We start from the raw sequence: 22,772 nt of genomic DNA, 5'->3' as shown, positions 1-22,772 counted from the left end.
CGATTTTGAAGATGAACCGTCACTTGTAGCTCGCCGGGCCTGCTCTCCGCGACCCCACCGGAGGGGCCGCCCCGGTGCTTCGCGATGCAGGAGGAAGTCATGGTCGGATGTTATTGCTGTCTGAGTATTGCTTCACATCTAAAACATAACTACCATTCAAAGGCTAGTTATTGCTGACATGATCCGAAGGGAGAAGCGTACATGTTGGCGGGGGGCTGGGGAGGGGTTCGCAAAGCAGGCCAAAAGATTCAACAACTAACTCAGAGCAGCTGATATGTGACGTGAACGCCTCTTGGCTTGAAACTCTTAGCTCTACAGCCAAAAGAATTCCACTTTTTTTTTTTTTAAATATGTGGTGCAACTCTTGTGACCTTCAAGCGGCGATTGTAGCTCTTACAATGATACATGTGAGGTACGCTGTGGTACATTGTAAATAAACAACATTATTAGTCATGGTGACATCAGGAAGCTGTGGTACATCGCCCACAGCGGCCTGTGTGACCCGCCACACTAAGAGAAACAGGGACCTATGCTTTCTGCATGCAAATTACAGTGAAGACGAGCATGCAGGTCTCATCGGCTGGTACCAGGCCCTTCAGGGGCCATCAAAGAAATTACATTTAGATTTATGTTAGGCAAAAATCGCTCCTAATTTTGCTGTTTGGGTTCATTTGATCACCCACGTGATTATTTTAAGGAAATATTCTTTTAAAATTACTTAAATTTGGGGATTTTTTTCCCCAAATTAAATACCCTGGCATTCCCCACATCTAAAAAGTCATCCTCCTTCCAAGAAGTGAAAGAGAGGGGATATACAGCGAGGTTACATAATCCGATTGGTCTGTATTCGGTTTGCGCCTCCGCGCTGATAAAATATGGAGGTGCGGGTTGATGGTGGAGGGGCTTCTTCTTGAGCCCAAGAGACGCCAGCCGAACTGAAACGGCACATTCTAGTGAGGGGGGGGGGGGGGGGGGGGAGGAAAATGGGAGAGGCGAAGAGGAGGAGAAGCGGCTTGATTTCTGTCTCCGCGTCCGTTGAGGACGCAGAGCGCGGATCAGAGAGCGCCGGGTCTATTTATAGCTCTCCGCGGCTGTTTAGCTTTCGACGCACGTTCAGGGTGCAGCAGCAGAGCGCCGGGATGCTGCTCCAGACGGGCCTTTACTGTGGAAATGCCTGCGTGTTCGGCCGCGGACGCTCGTTTCTCCTCTCCTCTCCTCTCCTCACCTCCCACCGCCGCACGCACATTGGGTTTTGTTTTTTACGCACGCAAACGAGCGCCCGGTTCCCGAACTAATAATCCTCCCTGTTCAAAAGGAAAGCAATCACGTGTCAGCCAAAGCTCCAGCGCTGCGAAGTGTATGCACATTCTATATACAGCTGCTGCCTGTAACATGTGATGCACTCAGCGCCCTCTGCAGAAATGAGGAAGGGCGTGGCATGTGTGGAACGGGAGGGGCGGGATGCAGCGCATAGTGGCCTTTACTGGGGAAGACAGAGAGATACCTTGCCCTGTGGTGAGTGTAACAAAGAAAAAAACGCTTTCCTTCCTTCCATCCATCCATCCATCCATCCATGTGGGCTGTGGATAGCTAACCAGGCTGCCTCCGCCTGTGACTTCTCCAGCCACAGCCCTCTGCCACGTCCCCTGACCTCCACCGCTGCTGCTCTCTTTGACGCCGGACAGATCCGGCGAGGAGCACAGCTGACCCAGGTCGTCTCTCTCTTCCCACCTGGGTCTGCTCGGTCAGACGTCGCTAGGGGTCCGTGCGCGGTGGGCCACGCTGGCAGGCACGCAGCCGCAGCACACCAGCCACAGCGCCTTCTGGATCTCCTGGTTCCTGAAGGCGTAGATGACCGGGTTGATGACCGAGTTGTAGGTGGCAGGCACCAGCGTGGCATAGGTGTAGAGCGGGGGGTAGGTGTAGTCGGCGATGAGAGAGTAGACGGTGAACGGCATCCAGCAGGCGGCAAAGGTGCCCAGGATGATGGCCAGCGTCGACACGCCCTTCCGGGTTGTGACGTAGTGGGGTGTGGCGGCCAGGAAGTGGTGCTGGAGGGCGATCTGGTGAGCGTGGCGCATCACAATCTTGCAGATCTGGACGTAGAGTTGCAGCATGAGGCCAAAGAGCAGGAGGAAGGAGACGGACAGCACGGCGATGTTATTCTTTGTCAGCGGCCGCACCACGCTGCACGTCGCCTCCTCCGCCAGGCAGTTGACCCCTGTGACCGGCAGCAGGCCCAGACACAGGGAGAGGCCCCACAGCAGCACGAGCATGGTGTAGGTGAAGGCCGCCGTCCGCTCCGAGTTGTAGGTGAGGGCATAGTACAGCGACAGGTAGCGGTCGATTGTGATCGCCAGCAGGCTGAAGACGGAGGCGGAGAAGGAGGCCACCACCAAGCCCACGGTCAGCAGCTGGGCAGAGTCGGAGCGAAGCAAGTAGGCACAGGTGAAGTGGAGCACGAGGCCCAGGCCGGCCAGCAGGTCGGCCAGCGCCAGGCTGCCAATCAGCAGGAACATGGGGGCTCTGAGCGCCGGGTTCTGCCAGATCACCAGCACCACCAGAGCGTTCTCACAGGCTATCAGAGTCCCAGATGAGCAGAGCACAATGTCCCAGGGGTTGACCAGCAGCGGCAGCTGGCTGGGAGGGAGGGCGTCCTCCGGTGGAAACATCCCCAGGCCGGTGCTGTTGTCCATCGGTCCTCCGCCTCCACTGGCCCATGCTGTAGGATCAGGGGTCAGCCAGCTGGGGGTGACCGCTGGCTCTTCACTCATTGTGCCCCCCGTCTGCAATTGGCACAAACACAACACACAATTAGCCTACGCTAAGCACATTTGCACGGCTCAGAGAGCCCCATAAACAAATCTAAATGAGTCCCCCGAAAGACAAAAAAAGGAGAACGGGCTGTCTCCTGTCCACGCCACACCTTTTGGCCCTGCACTAATTTGTGAAACACACGTATTACTCATTCCGCGACCCAAACAGTCAAGGTTAAACTGCGTGTGGCACACTGTGGATGAGAGCACATTATGCAGGAGCACACCTTAATGTTCCTGTTGTGCAACTTGGAACCAACACCTCGGCTCAACAAACCCACCTTCATTCTGTCTTTTTAAATAATTAAAAATTGTGATACCAAGCTGTGACATTTCTGCCGCTGCTCCAGACAGTTCACAGGTAAATCATGTTTCCTCTGTGAATTAAACCCGTGATTGTTTAGACTATTTATAACAAGGGGCCTATTGATCGCACGTGAAGAGCTTTGAAGTGCACGGACACATTCATGACTTCTTATGAATATGCTTTGCAAGCAAATCTCGAGCCACGACAGCCGGTATCGATAACCCTCCACGACCAGTGACAGTAAATCTCGCAGCTCTTCGCAGCAGAAGATACCGCACCCGTCGTGGAAACAGGCTCCTCTAAACCACAGGCTACATGCATCTCGCACTGATGGAGACCACACAGCGCTGCTTTTGTGCACCTTGCATATCTGAGACACACAGAGGCGGCTCCACGTCAGCAAAAGGGATGCTAGAGAAGAAGAAGAAAAAAAGAGCAGGCTGCATTCCCCCCCCCCCCCCCATGCATGGCAAGGATGCTCAACAATCCCATCCCGCCTACCTTGACTCCGTGAGGTGAGACTTCCCGCCTAGATGGAAGAACGACAGCCCTGTATTTCCATGGTAGGCTACTGATGGTGCAGCGCCGGCGGACAGAGACGCAGCTCGGGCAGAGGGATGCTGGAGGAGGAGGAGGAAGAGGAAGAGGAAGAAGAAGAAGAAGAAGAAGAAGAAAAGAGCGCGGAGCGGCTCTGCCGTTAACGGCGCATCGCTGTGGACTGCGGCTGTGCGGGGAGCAGCGAGTGGAGCAGCGGCGGAATGGATGACGAGGAGGGGAGGAGGGGGGGTGTGGATGATGAAGGAGGAGTCCCAGATGGGCCAGACTACCGGAGAGCTGCTGAACTCCGTTAAAGAGCTAAATGTCTGGTCTCAAGGACAGAGGACAGGTGGAAGAATGCATCTGCACCTGCTGTGACTCAAACAGGTTTCCTGTCACACCCTGAAGTGACTGTGGTGTTCTTCGACAGGTATCATTCATCTAATAAACCGACTCACGTTCTGCACAATGCACATTTTAGTTACCATTAGTTTGAATGATTTTTAGTTGGAGGCCGGGTTCGGGTTTCATATATGATGCTGGACGCAGAGCCCCGCTTTCCTCCTGCGACGCCCTGCTATTCTGGTCCTGCCTGTGCTATTAACAGCAACCCTGATGTGTGTCACCAACCTCCTCCCCTCCCTCCCTCTTTCTCCCACTACCCGTCCTCCATCTTCTTCCACATCTTCTCGCGGCCCTGCCTCACAGACACCTCAGCTGATGGATGAGTTGTTGATATGCATATATTTTACCAGGGCTTGCTGACCGAGCAGTGATGTCGGCTTTTTTTTTTTTTTTCCCCCTAAGCACCTGCCTGTCTGAATGGATTAAAAATAGCTCCTGTTGCAGTGGCGGAGGCAGGAGTGGCAGGTAGCACCGCCAGGGGGCGACGTCGAGCCGCTATGAGTCATCAGTGCGCACCTGTGGGACATGGAAAACAAGAGCACACCCCGTCTCAATCTTACTGGCTTTATTTCTTTTTCTTTAAAACAGAAAATGATCGCTTCACAACAGGCCTTTTCAAGCAAACCCTCACATTAAGCGTTCCAACACCTACAAAACAGTATCAAAAGTGCACCATAGTGTTAATACATCTTCTCAAGGTCTAACATTTTCCAATGATAATATTATCTTCTTGTAATATTTATACAAATACCATTCTGTACACTGTAGAAATACACAGGCCAGTGTGCCCTGTAAGTAGGACACCCACCCCCCATCCGTCTTCCTTTACATCAATGATCAAAAACATGATCCACTCTCAGCACATCCTGGCTCAGAATAACATTGTTGGGGGGGGGGGGGGGGGGGGGGTCGAAGATGCCAGGCAAATATTACATCATATGAATTATTAAATACCCATTCACCCCACACCCAAGGCAAAAACTAGAACGCCACTCATACAAGCAACCGACATCTGTACAACCCTCATTCTTTTTTTTTCTTTTCTTTTTTAAACAATCTTGACACAGTTTGCATTCATTATCGTCTCATAGTCCTGGCGGCAGCAGCGGCAGCGGTGGATCGAGGGGACGGGAAGGACATGAGAGGCCAGCGGGGTCAGCTGGTACGTTACTGTGGAGGGGAGGGGAGGGGAGGGGAGGGGAGGGACTTCCACGGCTGAGCTGCAGCGCTGAGTGCGTTAAAAAAAAGCACAGTTAGAATTACAGCCGCGCGGGCAGGTGTGACACCGTGCGGGCGGCTGTGGCGTGTTTTCAGTCCGCTGCTCCCCCGCAAAGAGGGAACAGAGCCTCTCTCCTGGTTCATGCGGTGAAGCACAAACGTCCGCATTTAATCTCTGGACTGGTAAAACAGGATGTAGCCTGACTCAGAGTTCTTGGAGATTTCAGAAGTCAGGCCGTAGAATTCCTCTATGGCCTGTGCATCTATTTTCTACAAGAGCAGAAACAGGACATGAAACAGGTTAGGGGAAAAATAATAAAATACTGTGAATGCTAATTGTGAAATATACACATGTAACTTCACTTACCTCTACAATATCGTCATCAAACAGCAACCAGAAGTCGTGGCTTTTCACAATGGCAATGTAGTGACCCCTGTTCGGACCACTGGAGAGAAACATTTCATTAGCTCCATAGAAACAAATAAAACTATACAATCACACCCTGGCGACTAAAAAACTGCCTGTCAACTTCCCCTTTCACATGTGTAAAATTAAACGTGAAAGAGATTAAAAATGTCCAACTTCTGCAGAACCGGGACAAACCAGACACATATACGCAGCTGTAATCTAACACCTCTTATTCTCGTCTTAGATATGAAGAGGAAATGAGAAGAAAGGCAGAACGGCATGAAACAGATCATCAGCATCTAACAGCACGTGGTAAACAGGATGTCCACGTTCATTATAAAAATATGACACCTAGCAACACGCTAAAACTAAATATGGCCACAACTTCTCAAAAATACATACAAGGCTAATATACGGCTCTGTAATATGGCCAAAAAAGGTAAGACATCATTTGTTAATCCTATCCCTATTATCAAAACACTATGATAACTGAACCATCACTTCAAACTGAGGCTTCAGGTTTATGATACCTCTCCCTTCTCAAGAGTTACCCCTAGGAAACAAGACCTCAAAGGGAGAGGAGAAGACTCAATTTACATCAACTCCAGGCAAGTTTGATCTTTTCATTTATTTTCTTTACTCTACTAATCCCATCATAGTCTGCTCCGCCATGAAAACCAGGGAAACACCTTGAACAAACAGACACCCACTCACAACGGGTCAAAAGCTGAACTGTGATGGATGACATTCTGCCTTTCCTCCAGAGAGACTCAGATTGTAATGTAACCTATCCTAATGCCAAGAGGATCAAATGCATTTTATCAATAGAACAATGATTTGTCTGCGTGTCTCCGTTGCTGTGGAGATGGTTAGATGGTGTTCTCGCTGTGCGTTCACCTACACACCTCCCACAATGCACCACCACAGCGACCAGGTCGTACAGCCTCTCAGGATTGGTGGCGTCCCCGGAGGTGTTGAAGAGGCGGAGCTCCAGGGGGAAGACAACGCGATATGACAGCTTGGTGTAGCGCTGCAGCTGCTCCATGTACTTAAAGCGCTTCAGGTGCAGAGCTAGGATCATTGGTAGCTTCTTTACACGCATCCTACGTAAAATGAATAAAAATAAAAGTGCTGAGCATATCACATATATAACACCCTCCACATACAAAAATAAAACAAATCTTACATAGAGAATGACCCTCTACTGACCTCTTGTGTGCCTCCTGCTTGCTTCTACATTCTTCACAGTAGTATTTGTACTCACTGCACAGTGTCTCTGTGTTACTGAAACCTCTGAGGGGAAACATAAAACATTCATGTTTACAAACGAATAGTCGGATTTCAAAATACCGCATTTTCCTTGTGGATTTTGGTGGAAAAACAAAGTACAGAGTACGATTTTCCCTACAAATTCTTTACTTCTGCCGCAAACAAACAAGACAAACATCTCAAGCACTTTTGTTGTGAAACAACCCCAAAACCCAGGGGGACGTCTTCAGATTGTTCTATGTCTGACCAACAACACCACACTTCTGTCCGCAGCAGTGTTGCTTTACCTGAGGCAGTGTGTGATGGAGGTATTCTGTTCAACGTCCACAGAAAGGTCCAGAAAGTCCTCATCTTTGCTGCTTATCTGAAGAGGAAAAAGACGTCACAACAAACCAAGAAGAGACAAAAATACTTGTGGAAAAACCTCAGACTTAATAATTAATTTCAAACAATACAAGTAGATAAATGTCTAGACAGAACACAAGGCCATGGTACTCTATTACAGTTTTAATTCCTGCACCGAAAACATTGGGGGACATTGTTAGACAAGGATCTCTGTGAGATAGTGTGAAAACAAGGATCAACAAAGGTGTCTCACCGTTTCGCAAGTGAGGCAGCGGGTCTCATTGGTCAGAGTGCCTTGGAAGATCTCATGGACCCAGGTGGGAGCGGGTGTGGCGTTACTGTTGTTGTTCTGGGAGTCCAATGTGCCGTTGGCAAGGCGGCCATTGGTCTTCTCCTGCTTTCTCTCCTCTTGGAGCAGATCCGCGATGGTGTTGAGCAGGTAGTTCAGGAACTCGTGGGCATCCTGCTGCATGTAGTTATCAAACAGCTCTGGAGAATAAAGCAGAACAGAGCAATTCAGCTACAAGTTGAGCAGGTACGACCGGATGTTCTGCAACAGAAACAAGAGGAATTAGGAATTTTAAAGCAGCTGGTCAGTTCCTCTCACCATTCTCCTTGCGCAGCCGCGTGATGAACTTCTTGGGGGGTATGACGCCCACTTTCCTCTTCTGGTTCGCAATACTGTGGAACAAGTCGGCCAGGCAGGTGAGCAGGTTCTCCTTCCGCCGAGGCTGACTGCGGTACGCCAAGATCTTCTCCCGGAACGGCCGGCAGAAGTACAGAGCCTGCAGCACCGAGTTGCAGTAGCAGGTGTTCCCAAACTAAAAATAAGACCCAGAGACCTCAGTGTGAGTCTACATCGGGTGGAGATTTATTGAAAACACCATGTATCTTTCACTTACATTGACCAGGCCAAAGTAGTGCTCATTGACCGGAAACTGCTCAGATCCAATCTCTTTCTCCAGAGCAGAGGCATTGGCGCCCTGTAAAGGCACAGATCAAACAAATATTTTATTTTACACAAAACAAAGACAGCCTATCAACAATAACACCTCAGTGCTAGCTCCGAATCATTGGGCAAATGTCAAACTAAATTCCTACCTCTTGACATTTTCAAGGTCATTTTTGACCTGATGTAAAACACAAAACTAAAATGTGCTTAAATGACTTCGGATTTTTCCCAAACACTTACCTTTTTGGCATTAGACGGTCCCTGTCCAGTATTTACACTTATCCCAATAAGTTTTTAAATGTAAAACGCATGAGGACGACTAAATGTGTGTGTCAGGAAATATATTTTAAGTTTCAGCATGATTCACTGGCTGTTTGCGGAAACCCATATATGCCTACAGTAAGATTATCTTGGCGCTACAGTTAGAAGGCTACGATGCGATGTGTAGATGACATCTAACTGTGCACAGCGGACCTGAAAGGGATCCACAACTGCGCAGCTAATGTTAAACAATGTCGTCATAGCCTGCGTAAATAATTCCTAGTAGCTTGTCAAAGGCCACCACGACAAGTTATGCTATTCTTCTTAATCTTCTTCTTACTATTTCTCTACACATACTGCAGATTAAACATCGCTCAGCCTGAGGTCACCCATTATCCAGCTGTGTTCCAGTTGCTGCCAAGCTCAAGCTCTGGTTTAGCTTTAGCTAGCTTGTTAGCTGTGAAGCCCAGCTGCAGCAGGTGCACTGTCACCGTGCTCAGAGCAGCTGTGAAAAATATTAGCCGAATAAGTCGCTAAGCTATGGGCCAAACACATTAAACACCCGTGAATGTCCACCTACTGCCGTAAACAAGACGAGGGGAGCGGAGAAGGCAGTGGGTGGCTGCGTGTTTGGCTATAGGCGGAAAACTGCTTGGCTAGCACAGGCACCAGAATAAATGCTTTCGTTTATATTTCCACAGTTTAAAAAGAAAATAACAGTGCAGCCGCGGCTTTCGCATCACCCCATAATCTGAGTAATACCAGTATGAGACTGTCGTGCACTCACCATGGTACAAAAAGAGGCAAATTTGGAAACTGTCATTAGGATTTCCATTCGGCTAGCGCCATCTTCCACCACACCGCTGCGCGCTGACAAGACTGGGCTGGCTCCCCTCGTGAGGGCAGGCAGGCGATTCTGCTGAGCTCGCGACGGAAGGTCCAACAGCTTTAGAACGCAAGAGCGTTCACTTCTTTTAACTTCCGTATTCGCTTAATCACGGTCACGGAAGTGTGTCGCTCTCGCTGTAATAGATTAAAATCACACTTTCGGCGATTCCTGTCATCCTGAGGGCATCTTACTTGTCGAAATCAAATCAACTGCTGTAATTTAACACATCGCATGTCAGTAAAGAACTGAAAGAGTATCATTGCTTGTGAATCTGCGCATGCGCATCAACGCATTTGCTGCGTGATCGAGTTGCACAATGGTACAAAGTATTAAAATGTTCCTTGGGGAAGAAACCCTTGCAAAGAGGTACTAGGAAATTCACATTTTACATTACGTGAGCTGCAGATATAGTGTTCACGTTCTTGTTTTATTGAGAATGACAGTAAATCGTTGAAAAATATATTCAAATACTCATTTATATCAGGCAATGTCGTAGCCTGCCTCAATTGTATTTTACAAGGCGGAGTTTTGGGTCCACTGATCTCTCTTTCCGCCGTACCCGCCATCTTGTAGAGACCGGGGGTAAGATGTTCTCCGTGTTAAATTACAATTTCTTCTTTAATATGTGTTCATTCGTACACAGTTACATTCATATAAACACCCCAGATGTTTACTTGCATCTCTCGGGGTAATTTTGGGGCTTAGAAATGGTCCATATGGGGTAATTATCCGTTTAATGTAAGGAGGAGCAGAAGCGTGGCTCTCCATGTGGGCCTGCTAGGCACAGTAACGTTTAGTTGAAAGAGTATTTTCCTCTTGACACCCTGTTACTCTTGCAGAAAGACTGCTTTACTCGGTGTTTGTCGCCATTAATGGATGGCTTTCATTGCCAAACTTACATACGTAGAGAAATATGTTGCCTCTGCTAAGCACGAATTGGTATATTAGATAAAACAACGCCGGTGTGGTCAGCAGTTGGCTAAATTTCTTCAACACTGTTTTGTCATTGCCTACTTTAGAGATATACTCCATAATTTTCCTCTTACTCACTTGGATCATTTGTTTCCGTTTTGGTGTTCGGTTTAAGCTTGTGTGCTACTAGGTCTGGAGTCTGTATTGGCGTTTATTTACATGCAATTGCCAGTCCCTTTAAAACTGATTAGTAATTTTTACAATTAAAGAAAATCCTTGGGCTCTGTCATGACTAAATCAGTTGTCTTTTCTTTCAGTAATCAGGCATCATGACGAACACCAGAGGCAAGAGGAGGGGGACCAGGTATATGTTCAGCAGGCCATTCCGCAAGCATGGTGAGTCGAGTTAAAAATGCAGCTTGATTATGTGTCTGGACTTTAGATGGTCTGTGTCAGATGTACCATCAAGGATTAAGTACCCATGATAACACGTTGGCTTTGTGTGCTGTACAGGCCCAATCCCCCTGTCCACTTACATGCGTATCTACAAGAAGGGAGACATTGTTGACATCAAGGTAAGACATGACAAAATATTATTTCATTCAGTCTCGTTGGTAGATTCTCCACTTAAACTACATGACAAAATTAAGTCCTTGTGAATTACTTGGTTATTTGTCCAATGCATATTTTACAACAAATAGGGACTTTTATTTAAAGAGTTTTGTGGAAAAGAAAAAAGAAAAAAATCAAAGGCTAGCAATCATAACACAGCAGCATCTAGAGCATTGCATGCTGTGCTGACTAAAAGTAAGAATTGGGGAGTGAGCAGCACATGGAGACTTGAGTTTATTGCTGTGTTTTTTTTGCTGTTGTGACATTGTCATTTGTGATTTCTTACCAGGGCACAGGTACCGTTCAGAAAGGTATGCCTCATAAATGCTACCATGGCAAGACGGGACGTGTCTACAATGTAACCCAACATGCTGTCGGCATCATTGTCAACAAGCAGATCAAGTAAGTAGGAAAGGGCGTTTATGTTTGTGACAAGCTTTGAGCTGACACACACCAGTGCACCTAAATTTCAGCTGCTATGAAGTAATCTTATGTAACATTTACTCATTGACTTATCTACCAGTTTTTGTCTTGAAACTACAATCCAAGATTTAATTAAACCAGCATGTTCTGTTTATGGTTATTGGGATTATGAGTCTAATCATTGTTTTAAATACTAGTTGAGCTCATGTTTACGTAGCTGTTTTTGTTAGAAATTTCTCAGGACATTAAATTCTTGTCTTCACCTGTTTGTGTCTTCGTTCATTCATCTAGTGTTAGGGACATAAACCCCATCTTCACTTTGCCACCAGGAACCTTTGTGTCCTTGTTGGTCATTCATATGGGGAAAAGTAGTTCATCCTTAAGCATCCCAGCCTAACTTCTTGTTTGACCTGGGCTTGTATTGAGGAGACAGTGGAGGAATTCAGACATTAAAATGATTAAAATAAAGCTGAAACTAGTTCAAGTTGCTCTGTTTTTATGTATTTGATATGACTGAGTTTTGTGTGTTTGGTTGTCACAGGGGTAAGATCCTGGCCAAGAGGATTAACGTGCGCATTGAGCATGTGAAGCACTCAAAGAGCAGGGACAGCTTCCTGCAGCGTGTCAAAGAGAACGAGAGCAAGAAGATGGAGGCCAAGCAGAAAGGCAGCTGGATTGAGCTGAAGCGCCAGGTATGAACTGGCCTGAACTGGATATTTAGTAGTATTGACTGATAATGGTGCCGTTGTGTTGGAAGTATAATTCATATTGTGCATGTATACAGCCTGATGTGTTTTTTGACCTGTTGTTCAATCTTTCTTCCCTCCTCAGCCTGCTCCTCCCCGCAACGCTCACTTTGTCAGCACCAAGAAAAACGAGCCACAGCTGCTGGAGCCCATCCCCTACGAGTTCATGGCATAAAGTGCTCAATAAAATTAAAAAATATTTGTACACACATTTTCGTGTCGCCTTGTCTTCTATTCATTTTCAATGTAATGTTTAAGTGTCATGTTGCGCCGTCACTCAGTGATGATTCTCCTCCTTTGATTTTAAAAATGAAATCAAAAGCACTTTATATTTCACCGGCGAACTGAGAGTGACTGGCACACATGTCACAAGCATTTCACATCTGTACACCTGCACCTGTAAAGGCCTACATTAGAGCACAGCTGCATATTTGTGTTGACAACATGGGATTATTAAACTGTTCTAAGTAATGCCACTAAGGTGCTTTCCCTAACTCATTAGTTTGCTTTGAAGCTTTCTTCTAAGTACAGAAAGCTGATTGTGTTCAGACTGTTAAACAAGAGTCCTTATACCAGTGTTTTAAAAGCTCGATTAAAGGTAAAATTTCTGCATTAAAAATGGCCACTAAACCAGTTGTTGAACTCAGTATATAGACCCCTGTATCTAAAGTCTTTCTCTATTAATGAAACAATACATAAGCACAAAGTTTTTTTTTATTAAACCAATAGTTCAACCTTTAATTTATCAAAAGGTCACAGGGTATATGGGAATCTTGACATTTGAAAACGTAAGATCATGGGATTTGGGCTTTTTTTTATATATCAGATGATACAAAAACTTTTCTTTCACTCATGGTTAGTGGTTGGGTGAAGCTGTTTATTATCAACTGTGTTGAATCTTTTAAAATTATTTTGACCCTGATCAAAAGTTTACATACTCGCATATACTTAATGTTGTGTATTTCCCCCTTTTACATCAACGACAGCTTAAAGTCTTTTGTGGTAGTTGTGGATGAGGCTCTTTATTTCTCAGATGGTAAAGCTGCCCATTCTTCATGGCAAAAAGCTTCCAGTTCCTGTATATTTTTGGGCTGTCTTGCGTGAACTGCACATTTGAAATCTCCCCTGAGTGGCTCAATGATACTGAGGTCAGGAGACTGAGATGGCCACTCCAGAACCTTCACTTTATTCTGCTGTAGCCAATGACGGGTCGACTTGGCCTTGTGTTTTGGATCGTTGTCATGTTGGAACGTCCAAATACGTCCCATGCGCAGCTTCCGGGCTGATGAGTGCAGATTTTCCTCCAGTATTTTCTGATAACGTGCTGCATCCTGTGCCTTTGTAGCTCATACATCCCCAAAACATCAGCGATCCACCTTTGTGTTTCACAGTAGGAATGGTGTACCGTCCATCATAGGCCTTGTTGACTCCTCTCCAAATGTAATGTTTATGGTTGTGGCCAAACAGTTCAATTTTGGTCTCATTACTCCAAATGACTGTTCCAGAAGTTTTGAGGCTTGTCTCTGTTTGGTGTATTGTAAGCGGGATGCCCTGCGGCATTTGCGTAGTAATGGCTTTCTTCTGGATACTCGACCATGCAGTCCATTTTTCTTCAAGTGCCTCCTTATTTTTTATCTTGAAACAGCAACACCACTTTCCTGTGTTTCAGCTGAAGTTATTTGTGGGGTTTCTTTGGCATCCTGAACAATTTTCCCTGCAGTTGTGGCCGAAATTTATGTTGGTCTACCTGGTTTCAACAAAATCCCTCATTTTCCACTTCTTAATTAGAGTTTGAACACTGCTGATTGGCATTATCAATTCCTTGCATATCCTTTTATATCCCTTTCCTGTTTTATACAGTTCAGTTACCTTTTCCCGCAGATCCTTTGACAATTCTTTTGCTTTCCCGCATGACTCAGAATCCAGAAACATCAGTGCAGCTGGATGAAAGATACACGGGTCTGTCAGGAGCCCAGAAACTCACTGACCTTTTATACACACACACTGATTACAAGCAAACAGATCGGAGGTGAGGATGGTTACCTTTAGTAGCCATTCAAATCCATTTGTGTCAACTTTTGTGCATATTATCAGGCCAAGATCACCAGGGTAATTAACCTTTTATCAATTTTTTAGTTATAAACTTTACATTGCAAATATATATGTGTGTGTGTGTGTGTAAAGTACTGCACCTGTCAGATTAATGCAATGGAGAGGAAGAGTCAAGTCATGATTCTTAAGACGTCAGAATCAGTTTTTGTAGTTTTAGAAGAAAAATTGTAAGTGTATCAAACACGCTGCGCAGCCGGAAGATGTTTAAACCTACAGACCTTGATGTTGAAATTTAAAGCCCATCCGAAATTTTGTTAGATCTTGCAGAAATAGAAACGGGGAATCCAGAGTTTGCACATTTTACTCAGTACATGTGCCTCTTCAAAGGAGCGTTTCTGCAAGATTAGAGGATGGAGACATTTTGGAAAGTAAAAAGGGAACGGAGTGTAAACAGTGTGTACATGTGTGCACATTAATTAATTCAGTCATGTTGGTGAAAGGAGATGATAATTAAGTCGTGTCAGTAACTTGCAGTCAGTGTCACAGATGAGCAGCTTCCCCTGTTAGTGCAGTAGGTGGCAGTGTGCACCACGATGTGTCGGACCCCTGCATCAGGACAGCAGAATTTAATATGCAGACTAGAAATACATCATAATTAAAAATAATTAAAAATAGTGACATAGTATTGAATTTTCTGTGACTTGCGGGTGTGACGCATTCAGGCAAACCATGATTCAGCAGTTTCCTTAAACACTTCATAACTCAACTGCTGCGGTCTTTTTTTTCATGATTTCTCCTGCTCACCTCTTCAAGGACACAGTCTCACAATGGCAATTATTGGATTGTTTCCATTTTAAAGCTTTTTAAAATAGGTTTATGTGTAGTATAATTTTAATTTTATTATTTAAAAAAGCTGCTAAAGTAAAAACAGATTTCTATTGAGCAAAGTCAATAAATTAAACATACCTCTACTGAATAGGGGTGATCACTAATTTTACATTATATATTTTAATTGTAGAAATCTGTTTTCACTTTGACAGTAAAAAGATTTTCGTAAATCTTATTAGAAAGGGAAAATTATGTTGGCAGTGAACAAAAGGGGATTATTTTAAAAAAGCGAAAAAAAAAAATAGAAAAATAATGTGCTTGTTTTAGGTACTAAAAGCTTTACAGTCCCATGTAAAATAATATGAAATTAAAACAGGATATAAGACACTGAAAGAAACAATTACAAGTTTATTTTAGTCAAACATGTTCTGAATTTCATCTGTTAAAATGTTTCTCAAATCTAAATAGTGGACCAATAAGAGGGGTCGTTCACATCTGACTGCGTTCACTCAGGATTCATTTTTGACTCGTGTAATCCATGTTTGACCAGTCAAAATACAATCCTGACATGACAGTGTGTTCAGATTAATAGTTCATACAGGTTCAATAAAAATACTGAGATTTTAATGTTTATATTATATATTATATAAAAGTGTTCATTCCTTTGGATGTGTTCCCTTTTTATTGTGTTTATATGTGGGATCTCGGTAAGTACAATTTGCATACAGTGAAATCTACATGGTTTAAAGACAACAAGGCGAATGTTCTGGTGGCCGAGGCCTCTATGAAATGGAGAATGTGTGGCAAAAGTGAAGAACAGAGTAAACTTGCCGATACGCAAGCCTGACTGGGACCTATCCACACTGCAGCCAAGTCCACTTTATACTTACTTTAAAGGGACAAATACTCATGCAGTCATTTATTTTCCATTATATATGCTTTATTAATTGCAACATCATGTGACAAATTCTCTTTCCCAAATTATGTGAACGATGTGTCCATTTATAAAATCAATAACGGGGGGGAAACACGCAAAGGAGTGAATACTTTATAGGCACTGGAGGACCGTACCTGTGTGTTGTGTGTGTGAAGCACTTGATGTGTGCTGTTTAATCAGTGGAGGCTGAATGGCTGGCTGGTTATGTGACAAATAGGTTATCTCATCCCACCTCAGTACTTTACCCAATATTTACACAAATTAGGACCAGTTTACAGAGATAGGGCCTGCAGCTCAGGAAGGAGGAGGCTGACAGGGAATCCGTCCGGAGACCATTATTTTTTATTTTAGCCGGTGTATCACTTCATTAATTTATGAAAGAAAAGAGAAACTAAAATGATGGCGTTGAAAAGGCCCCAAATGAAGGTTGTAACCATGTCGTGAACAATAGTGGCACCCCTAAGAGATAAACCTGCCCAGGTTGTCCTTCTGCGCCTTCACAACCCTGCAGGCCCGAGGTCAGGGAATTCAGACCTTATCAGGACAGAGTAATAAGTGTCCAACAAGCTGACGAGATAAAACCAGGAAAAACAGATGGAAAAACAAAATGCAATCAATCACTAAGCAAGTTGGCAGCCAAAGCCCTTGGTATTGATTGGCAGGGTCTGGATTTTCCTTGGAGTATTTAGATAAGGGAAATGTTATCTATACCGTTTTCTATATTCTCACAGCTTTCAGTTTTGGGGGACTTGTGGATTTAAGATTGTTCATTGTGTAATTCTCCTGCACACCAGTTAAGAATTTTCCACGAATCTCCTTACTAGGATTTTCACCTAAACTTCTACAGTAGGTCCTTTGTGTGTGTGTGCGTGTTCTCACCGACACACCAGAGCGTCATGCGTGGCACTGACTCATGGAAGTTACTGATTGAAGAAACAAAAGGTAAATAGGAGCGGAGAGAAAGCAAGCGAGAGGGAGAGAGGAGGGCAGAGAGACGAGGCCTGCGGATAAAAGCCGAGGAGCACTATGAACTCCTTAATCACGCATGTTTGACACACACAGATTGAGTCTGTCAGCTCGGCCAGCAGCTCGGAGCAGCTGTATCGACCCGGGGTGTTACACATTAACCACACACACACAAACAGTAGATAATTGGACATGGACACAGACAAGTGTTTTGTGTGGGACTGTTGCATAGCATGAAACGCAGATATGACATTTCACAATGATCTGCCTTCACACCGCACTCGAATCACACTAAATCCAAAGGCTCTCACTTGTAGTAGGAATATATTTGTTTAAGTGCCCACATTTTCTATTCTTGGTGCGTGCCCTGATTGCTAAATTCACACTTTATTTCTAGTCACCGTCTGCTGAAAAGTGTCCTTATAAGATCTGTGGAGTGGTTACAGGATGTACAAGGCACGTTAATTGTGGGACACTTTATTCAGTATATTAATCGACATAAACTTTTGTCTAATTGTGTTAAACGTTTGTAGTCACCATCTTTTTCACACTATTTAAATGCAATTAGCAGTCTTTCATATAAATGTCCAAAATATTATTATATTAACTGTGCAGTGAAATTTCATTCTACTGTTTTTGGAGGGCAGTTTATAGTACTGATTGTTTGTCAGTAAACTGAACATGTAATTTTAAGTTCAGTGATGGAACTGGGTATGTACTCGTACGTTTTGTATGATGTGTCTCTAATGAAGACAAAAAAAATAAAAAATGCAAAAATAAACAGGCATAACATTATGTCCTAATATTGTATAGGTCTCCCTTGTGACTCCAAAACAGTTGTGACTCATCAGAGAATGGACATGGGCCTTCTGAGGGTGTCCTGTGGTGTCTGGTAACAGAATGTTGTTAGTGGGGGCCTTTGGGTCCTATGGGTTGAGGAGAGGGGCCTCTGTGGATCGTCCCACAGATACTTGATCAGTTTGGGATCTCGTGAATTTGGAGGCCAGGTCAACACCTTGTGCTGTTTTTTCATGTTTTTTGAGTTGTTCCTAAACCGTTTTTGTGTGTGTGTCTGTGTCAGGCTGCATCCTGCTGGGGATGGCTGCTGGCATCAAGGAGTGTCATTGCTATGGGGTGGGGGTGCCTGGTCTGGTCTAGGTGGGTGGTACATGTCTAAGTCACATCCACATGAATGCCAGGTCCAAAAGCTTTCCAACAGAACATTGTATTGTCACAAGATGGTCAATGTTATTTACCTCTCCTGTCAGTGGTATTGATGTTGTGGCTAATCTGTGTACATCCTGCTTTTGAAACTGTACTTGAGTGAAGGCACATAATTCAGGAAACAATTCTCAAACGAACTGGACTGTTTAAAAGTATTACAGTACTACATACAGTATTATATGTGTTGGTGGGTAAGTTAGCAGTATTTATGCACGTAAACATGGATCTGTTTAATTTAACATTTAGTTAATTTAGATCTTACTCCGCTCTAAGATAAATGTACACTTTGTATACTTTTGTTGACTAGTTGAAAAGAGGAGGCATTTAAGGTTAAAGTTGCACAATGTGAAAATACTCAAGTATACTACAGATACTTAAGATGTTTGACAATCCTTGTTTCCCTCCGAGGCCTCACCATCCCTCATAATCTCCCAGTCCTTGAAGAACAAGCACCTTCAGTGGTCTTGAGAATAATATTTGTGACTGTGATGCAAGTGTGGGTGTGACGGTGTGTGTCCACATGATCTGTGTGTGTTTGGGAAAGGCCCTATGGTTTCACAAAGCCACCAAGAAAATCCCACTGCAGGCCAAACAGAGTGCATGCTGTATCTCTGTGTGTGATAGGTGGGGTGGGAGTCTGTGTGGTTATCAGAGACAGGTGTAGGCATGGCCTTATATGTGGATATTGGGCCAGCTGTATTGATCCTGTCGCTGACAGCACAGGTGGAGGTGGAGGTGGTGGTGGGGGCCGGATGAGAAGAGGAGGAGGTTGATAACAGTGTCAACTGACCCAGGCATGCTTGCCTGAAGCGTGGGAGGGCACCGAGGTAACGCCCAACAGGCTCTCAATAGGCCTTATTCACAAAAGTCAGTCAAAGGTTTCACATGAGAGCATGGCATGGGCGCAGAGGGTGACCTGTAATGTTTAGACAAGCAGATAGCCTGACTGGATTGTCAGTGACTCAGACTTTTTTGTAAACCTTTAAATTTTGGTCTGTTATGTGATGTTTTAGCATTAATCACTCAAAGATGTTCATATAATGCATAGGAAGAGAAATATGAATAACCTTTAAAGAGCCGCTTTGACTGAAAGGTAGTAGCATTTACATTAGCCTACAGCAAAACTATGTACTTTGCATAGAATAAATATCACATTCTTTCTCTTACAAATCAAGAGTTAGTCTCATAGAGTTAAAATGCATCTAAACTTTATTAAATACTCACATTTAACTGATCTGGCATGGCTTTTAGCTCATGTTATGTGGCTAATGTTAGCAAACAGATACATATTGCTGCACTCTGATGAGTTTTATAACTTCTTTACTTGTATTACTGCAACACTGTGTTTTATCGCTTACTTTTAACCTGTAAATGTCACTTATTGACACAGCTTTAAAGTAAATGCAGCCTCAAAGTCAAAAGTATATGAGTAGGCTATGTGGTAAATTTAGCTAAAGCGCTATGCTAATACAAGCTATGCTAGCACAATTCGAAAGTCATAAAGTGACTAAGTGACATGACTAATGTTTACCTAAAATCAGCCTAAAGCAAGCAGACACACTAGATCAAATAAGGATGTTCCACTTAAAGAGCACTGATTTGAGCGGTAATTAATTCAGTTTTCCATTTATTTATTTTTTGGAAGACAAATGTACATACTCCAACATTAAAGGCTGAGGGAGGCTAATCAAGAATCTCACTGAATATCTGACAACAATAAATCACACCTGTCGAGGAACACTATTGTAGGGTTGATAAGATTAAGATTAGAGGAGTAAATCTTGTGTGTGTGTGTGTGAGCAGTGGAGACAGACAGTCGCCTCGCTCCCTTCCTGTGCACCACGCAGCAGATCGGCAGATAGGGACTCACACTGTGTAGGAGCCTGGGTGACATTTTTAAAGCCCGTATCAATCAATGTGGAGGAAAGACTCCTGGACGTTTATAATGTTTGAGTATCAGTGGAATCACTGTTAAACCCGGGGGGACTAAATCATTTTCTAGCACCTCATACACTGGATCAACTGTAGCACAATCCTGCACAGCTGAGTTAGGTGACGTCTGAACACATTTGGTGTCAATAGGGTTTCTTGTAGTGATTTAAAATTTCAACACCCCTGTTCCTTCCTAATTGGTACATTCCAATTGGATAAATTAAGCACAGCTGAGTTGGTGGTTGTAGGTCACCAAGTGTCATGCCCCCTACAACAAGTTTTGACCACAATACTACACCTGACATCTCTAAGTAAAGATGGGAGAGAGGTTGAAAAGTCAAAAAAGCTAAGTTTGCTCTTTTTCTGACTGTAAAACTACGTTCAGTAAGTCGTGGAAGCTAGTGGCTCACCTCTGAACACATTTGGTGTCAATAGGTTTTCTTGTAGTGATTTAAAATTTCAACTAAGCAGGACACCCCTGTTCCTCCTTAATTGGTACATTCCAATAGGATAAATTAAGCACAGCTGAGTTGGTGGTTGTAGGTCACCAGGTGTCCTGCCCCCTACAACAAGTTTTGACCACAACACTACACCTGACATCTCTAAGTAAAGATGGGGGAGAGGTTGAAAAGTCAAAAAAGCTACGTTTGCTCTTTTTCTGACTGTAAAGCTATGTTTAGTAAGTCGTGGAAGCTAGAGGCTCACCTTTGCAAGCACACAGGATTGGTAAGGGGATCAAAACTAAAAGAGAAATAACAGATGAAGTTATGTTTAGCTGACTGTTAATGGCCAGTAAATATTGTTTGGTTTGTGTCAAAATGTTTCCCTGATACCAGAAACCCTTCTCGTGTGAAAACTGTGACAAGAGCTTCTGTACTCGATATCAACTCACCAGACATGAGCTCGCTCACAGTGGGGAAAAACCCTACAAGTAAGCCTCTATGCCTTGATTTGAAACTGCTATGAAAAGTGCGATTGTATCTTCTTGGTGTTTCTCAAGCAGCCGGCTCTTCTCTCCAGGTGTCTGGCTCAAGGATGCTCTGAGGCATTTATCACCAATGCCAGCTTGAAGAACCACATGGCTCGAGTCCACCAGCACCAGGAGAAGCGATATAAAGTAGAACAACCTACCTCGTGCTAACGCTTTATGAAGCAAGTTTTCTTTTCTTTTTGGATGTACTGTGATTCTTTGTCCTCCTACAGTGTGATCAAAAGGGCTGCAGAAAGGATTTCAACAAGAGGAACCAACTGAAAGCCCACATGTGTGAGCACCAACAGATTCTACCTTTTCAGTGAGTGGCATTACAGCTAATACGCACATCACTCTAATTTTAGCTTTACCTTTAGTCTAAACTTTCTATTTCTTTTTGCAGTTGCACAGTCAGTGGGTGTACAAGAGAATTTCCCACTCATGGAAAACTGAAGCATCACGAGAAAGTGCATCAAGGTTTGCCAGTAACCAGACTGTCATATTTCTTAAACGTGCCTTCAACTAAAACCGTTGTCTCTTTGCTGCAGGTTACCCATGTGAGACTGAAGCATGTCCTTTCCGAGGCAAAACGTGGACAGAACTTCTGAAGCACAGAAAAGAACACAAAGGTAGAAGTGTTTGGCGCTGTAACATCCACGCGCATTGTTGAGCTGAGCTCTGGTTTTAATGGCCGCTTTGTACTCAGTCAAGGTGCCGTGTGGAGAATGCAAGAAGCTGTTTAACAACGCCTGGTTCTTGCGCCAGCACGAGCTGCGCGTCCACTCTGGGGAGAAGAGGATGTTTTTGTGCCCCAGAAGAGGTTGCGGCAAGAAATTCAATCGTCGCTTCAACTTGGAGAGTCATGTGCTGGGAGACCATGATGGGAAGAAGCCGTTTACCTGTGCCTACCCTGGCTGTGGAAAGAGCTTTGCAATGAAGGTAAGCCTTCACTTCTCTTTTACGGTACACGTTTGGCTTTGACATATGTGGCAAGCTACTTTCCAGCTATGCTCCCTTAAGAGTGTATGCCCGCACTGAGGTGAAAACAAAGGCATCTGGACTTGAAGATCACCACTCAAACGAAAAATTCAAACAAGTCCAGTTGACTTTGCTTTATTTTAGATGTACCATGACCTGGATGACTGAAGATCTTGAGACGAGTCGAACATTGAACTATTTTTGGTTACCAGTCAAACTGTGCAGATTGTAGATTACAAGAAAGCATCAATTAAAGTGTTTTTAGCATTTTAAGGAGTGCACAATAAATTCTAGTAATCTTAAATTATATTTGAATGTCAAATCTTAACTAGGGCATCATGAAGCCTAATACGTTTTGATATTTTGGGTGGCTTAATCTATAAAATTGCTGATGATGTAGTTGGTAACTGGTGTCATCATCCTAGGAAAGCATGTGGCGACACGGAGTGGTGCATGACCCAGCAAAGAAAAAGCTGAAGGTAATGCTGACCTATAAAATTATTTATTTTTATTTATTTATTTTTTTTTGTGAGTTCCTTCCTCTGTCCTTGTACATTATGTCTGTTTCTCTGCTCCCCTTCCAGAAACTGCACCCTAAAAAGAATCAGCCCTGGCGGCTGGCACTGCAGGCCAAACAGGCAGCTGCAGCCAATCAAGCGGAGACCAACAAGCTTGCTGCGAAGCTGCGCAAAACGACTTTAGAGGATAAGAAATCTTGAGGCTGCATTATGAAATCTGCTTGGATATGATAATTGGTAGAAAGGAAAATGCATTTATGTTATGT

General features: G+C 44.2%; 4 protein-coding genes across 4 annotated transcripts; 2 read left to right on the top strand and 2 right to left on the bottom strand.

Moving 5' to 3' along the window:
* Nucleotides 1-1,745: 1,745 nt before the first annotated feature.
* Nucleotides 1,746-2,774, bottom strand: gpr12 (G protein-coupled receptor 12; the record flags this gene model as incomplete). The annotated part of the gene is made up of 1 exon (XM_084566742.1): nucleotides 1,746-2,774. One exon carries the CDS (start codon nucleotides 2,772-2,774, stop codon nucleotides 1,746-1,748), a length of 1,029 nt encoding a protein of 342 aa, XP_084422868.1.
* A 1,645-nt stretch (nucleotides 2,775-4,419) lies between these two features.
* usp12a (ubiquitin specific peptidase 12a) lies at nucleotides 4,420-9,741 on the bottom strand. The gene is made up of 9 exons (XM_084566400.1): nucleotides 9,307-9,741; nucleotides 8,209-8,289; nucleotides 7,914-8,127; nucleotides 7,560-7,795; nucleotides 7,249-7,325; nucleotides 6,902-6,985; nucleotides 6,598-6,795; nucleotides 5,651-5,729; nucleotides 4,420-5,553 (listed from the first exon to the last, which is right to left on the bottom strand). Exons 1-9 carry the CDS (start codon nucleotides 9,352-9,354, stop codon nucleotides 5,452-5,454), a joined length of 1,119 nt encoding a protein of 372 aa, XP_084422526.1. The 5' UTR covers nucleotides 9,355-9,741; the 3' UTR covers nucleotides 4,420-5,451.
* A 201-nt stretch (nucleotides 9,742-9,942) lies between these two features.
* rpl21 (ribosomal protein L21) lies at nucleotides 9,943-12,312 on the top strand. The gene is made up of 6 exons (XM_084565667.1): nucleotides 9,943-9,990; nucleotides 10,638-10,716; nucleotides 10,834-10,895; nucleotides 11,222-11,334; nucleotides 11,897-12,047; nucleotides 12,187-12,312. Exons 2-6 carry the CDS (start codon nucleotides 10,650-10,652, stop codon nucleotides 12,274-12,276), a joined length of 483 nt encoding a protein of 160 aa, XP_084421793.1. The 5' UTR covers nucleotides 9,943-9,990; nucleotides 10,638-10,649; the 3' UTR covers nucleotides 12,277-12,312.
* An 8,028-nt stretch (nucleotides 12,313-20,340) lies between these two features.
* Nucleotides 20,341-22,767, top strand: gtf3ab (general transcription factor IIIA, b). The gene is made up of 9 exons (XM_084565777.1): nucleotides 20,341-20,766; nucleotides 20,877-20,971; nucleotides 21,061-21,157; nucleotides 21,244-21,332; nucleotides 21,414-21,487; nucleotides 21,559-21,639; nucleotides 21,717-21,949; nucleotides 22,414-22,467; nucleotides 22,573-22,767. Exons 1-9 carry the CDS (start codon nucleotides 20,653-20,655, stop codon nucleotides 22,705-22,707), a joined length of 972 nt encoding a protein of 323 aa, XP_084421903.1. The 5' UTR covers nucleotides 20,341-20,652; the 3' UTR covers nucleotides 22,708-22,767.
* The last annotated feature ends 5 nt before the right edge of the window (nucleotides 22,768-22,772 follow it).

Source organism: Chelon labrosus (assembly GCF_963514085.1).
Source record: "Chelon labrosus genome assembly, chromosome: 18".
Classification (NCBI taxonomy): Eukaryota; Metazoa; Chordata; class Actinopteri; order Mugiliformes; family Mugilidae; genus Chelon; species Chelon labrosus.
The sequence above is the reverse complement of the archived record's forward strand: the minus strand, read 5'-3'. Positions and strand labels throughout refer to the sequence as shown.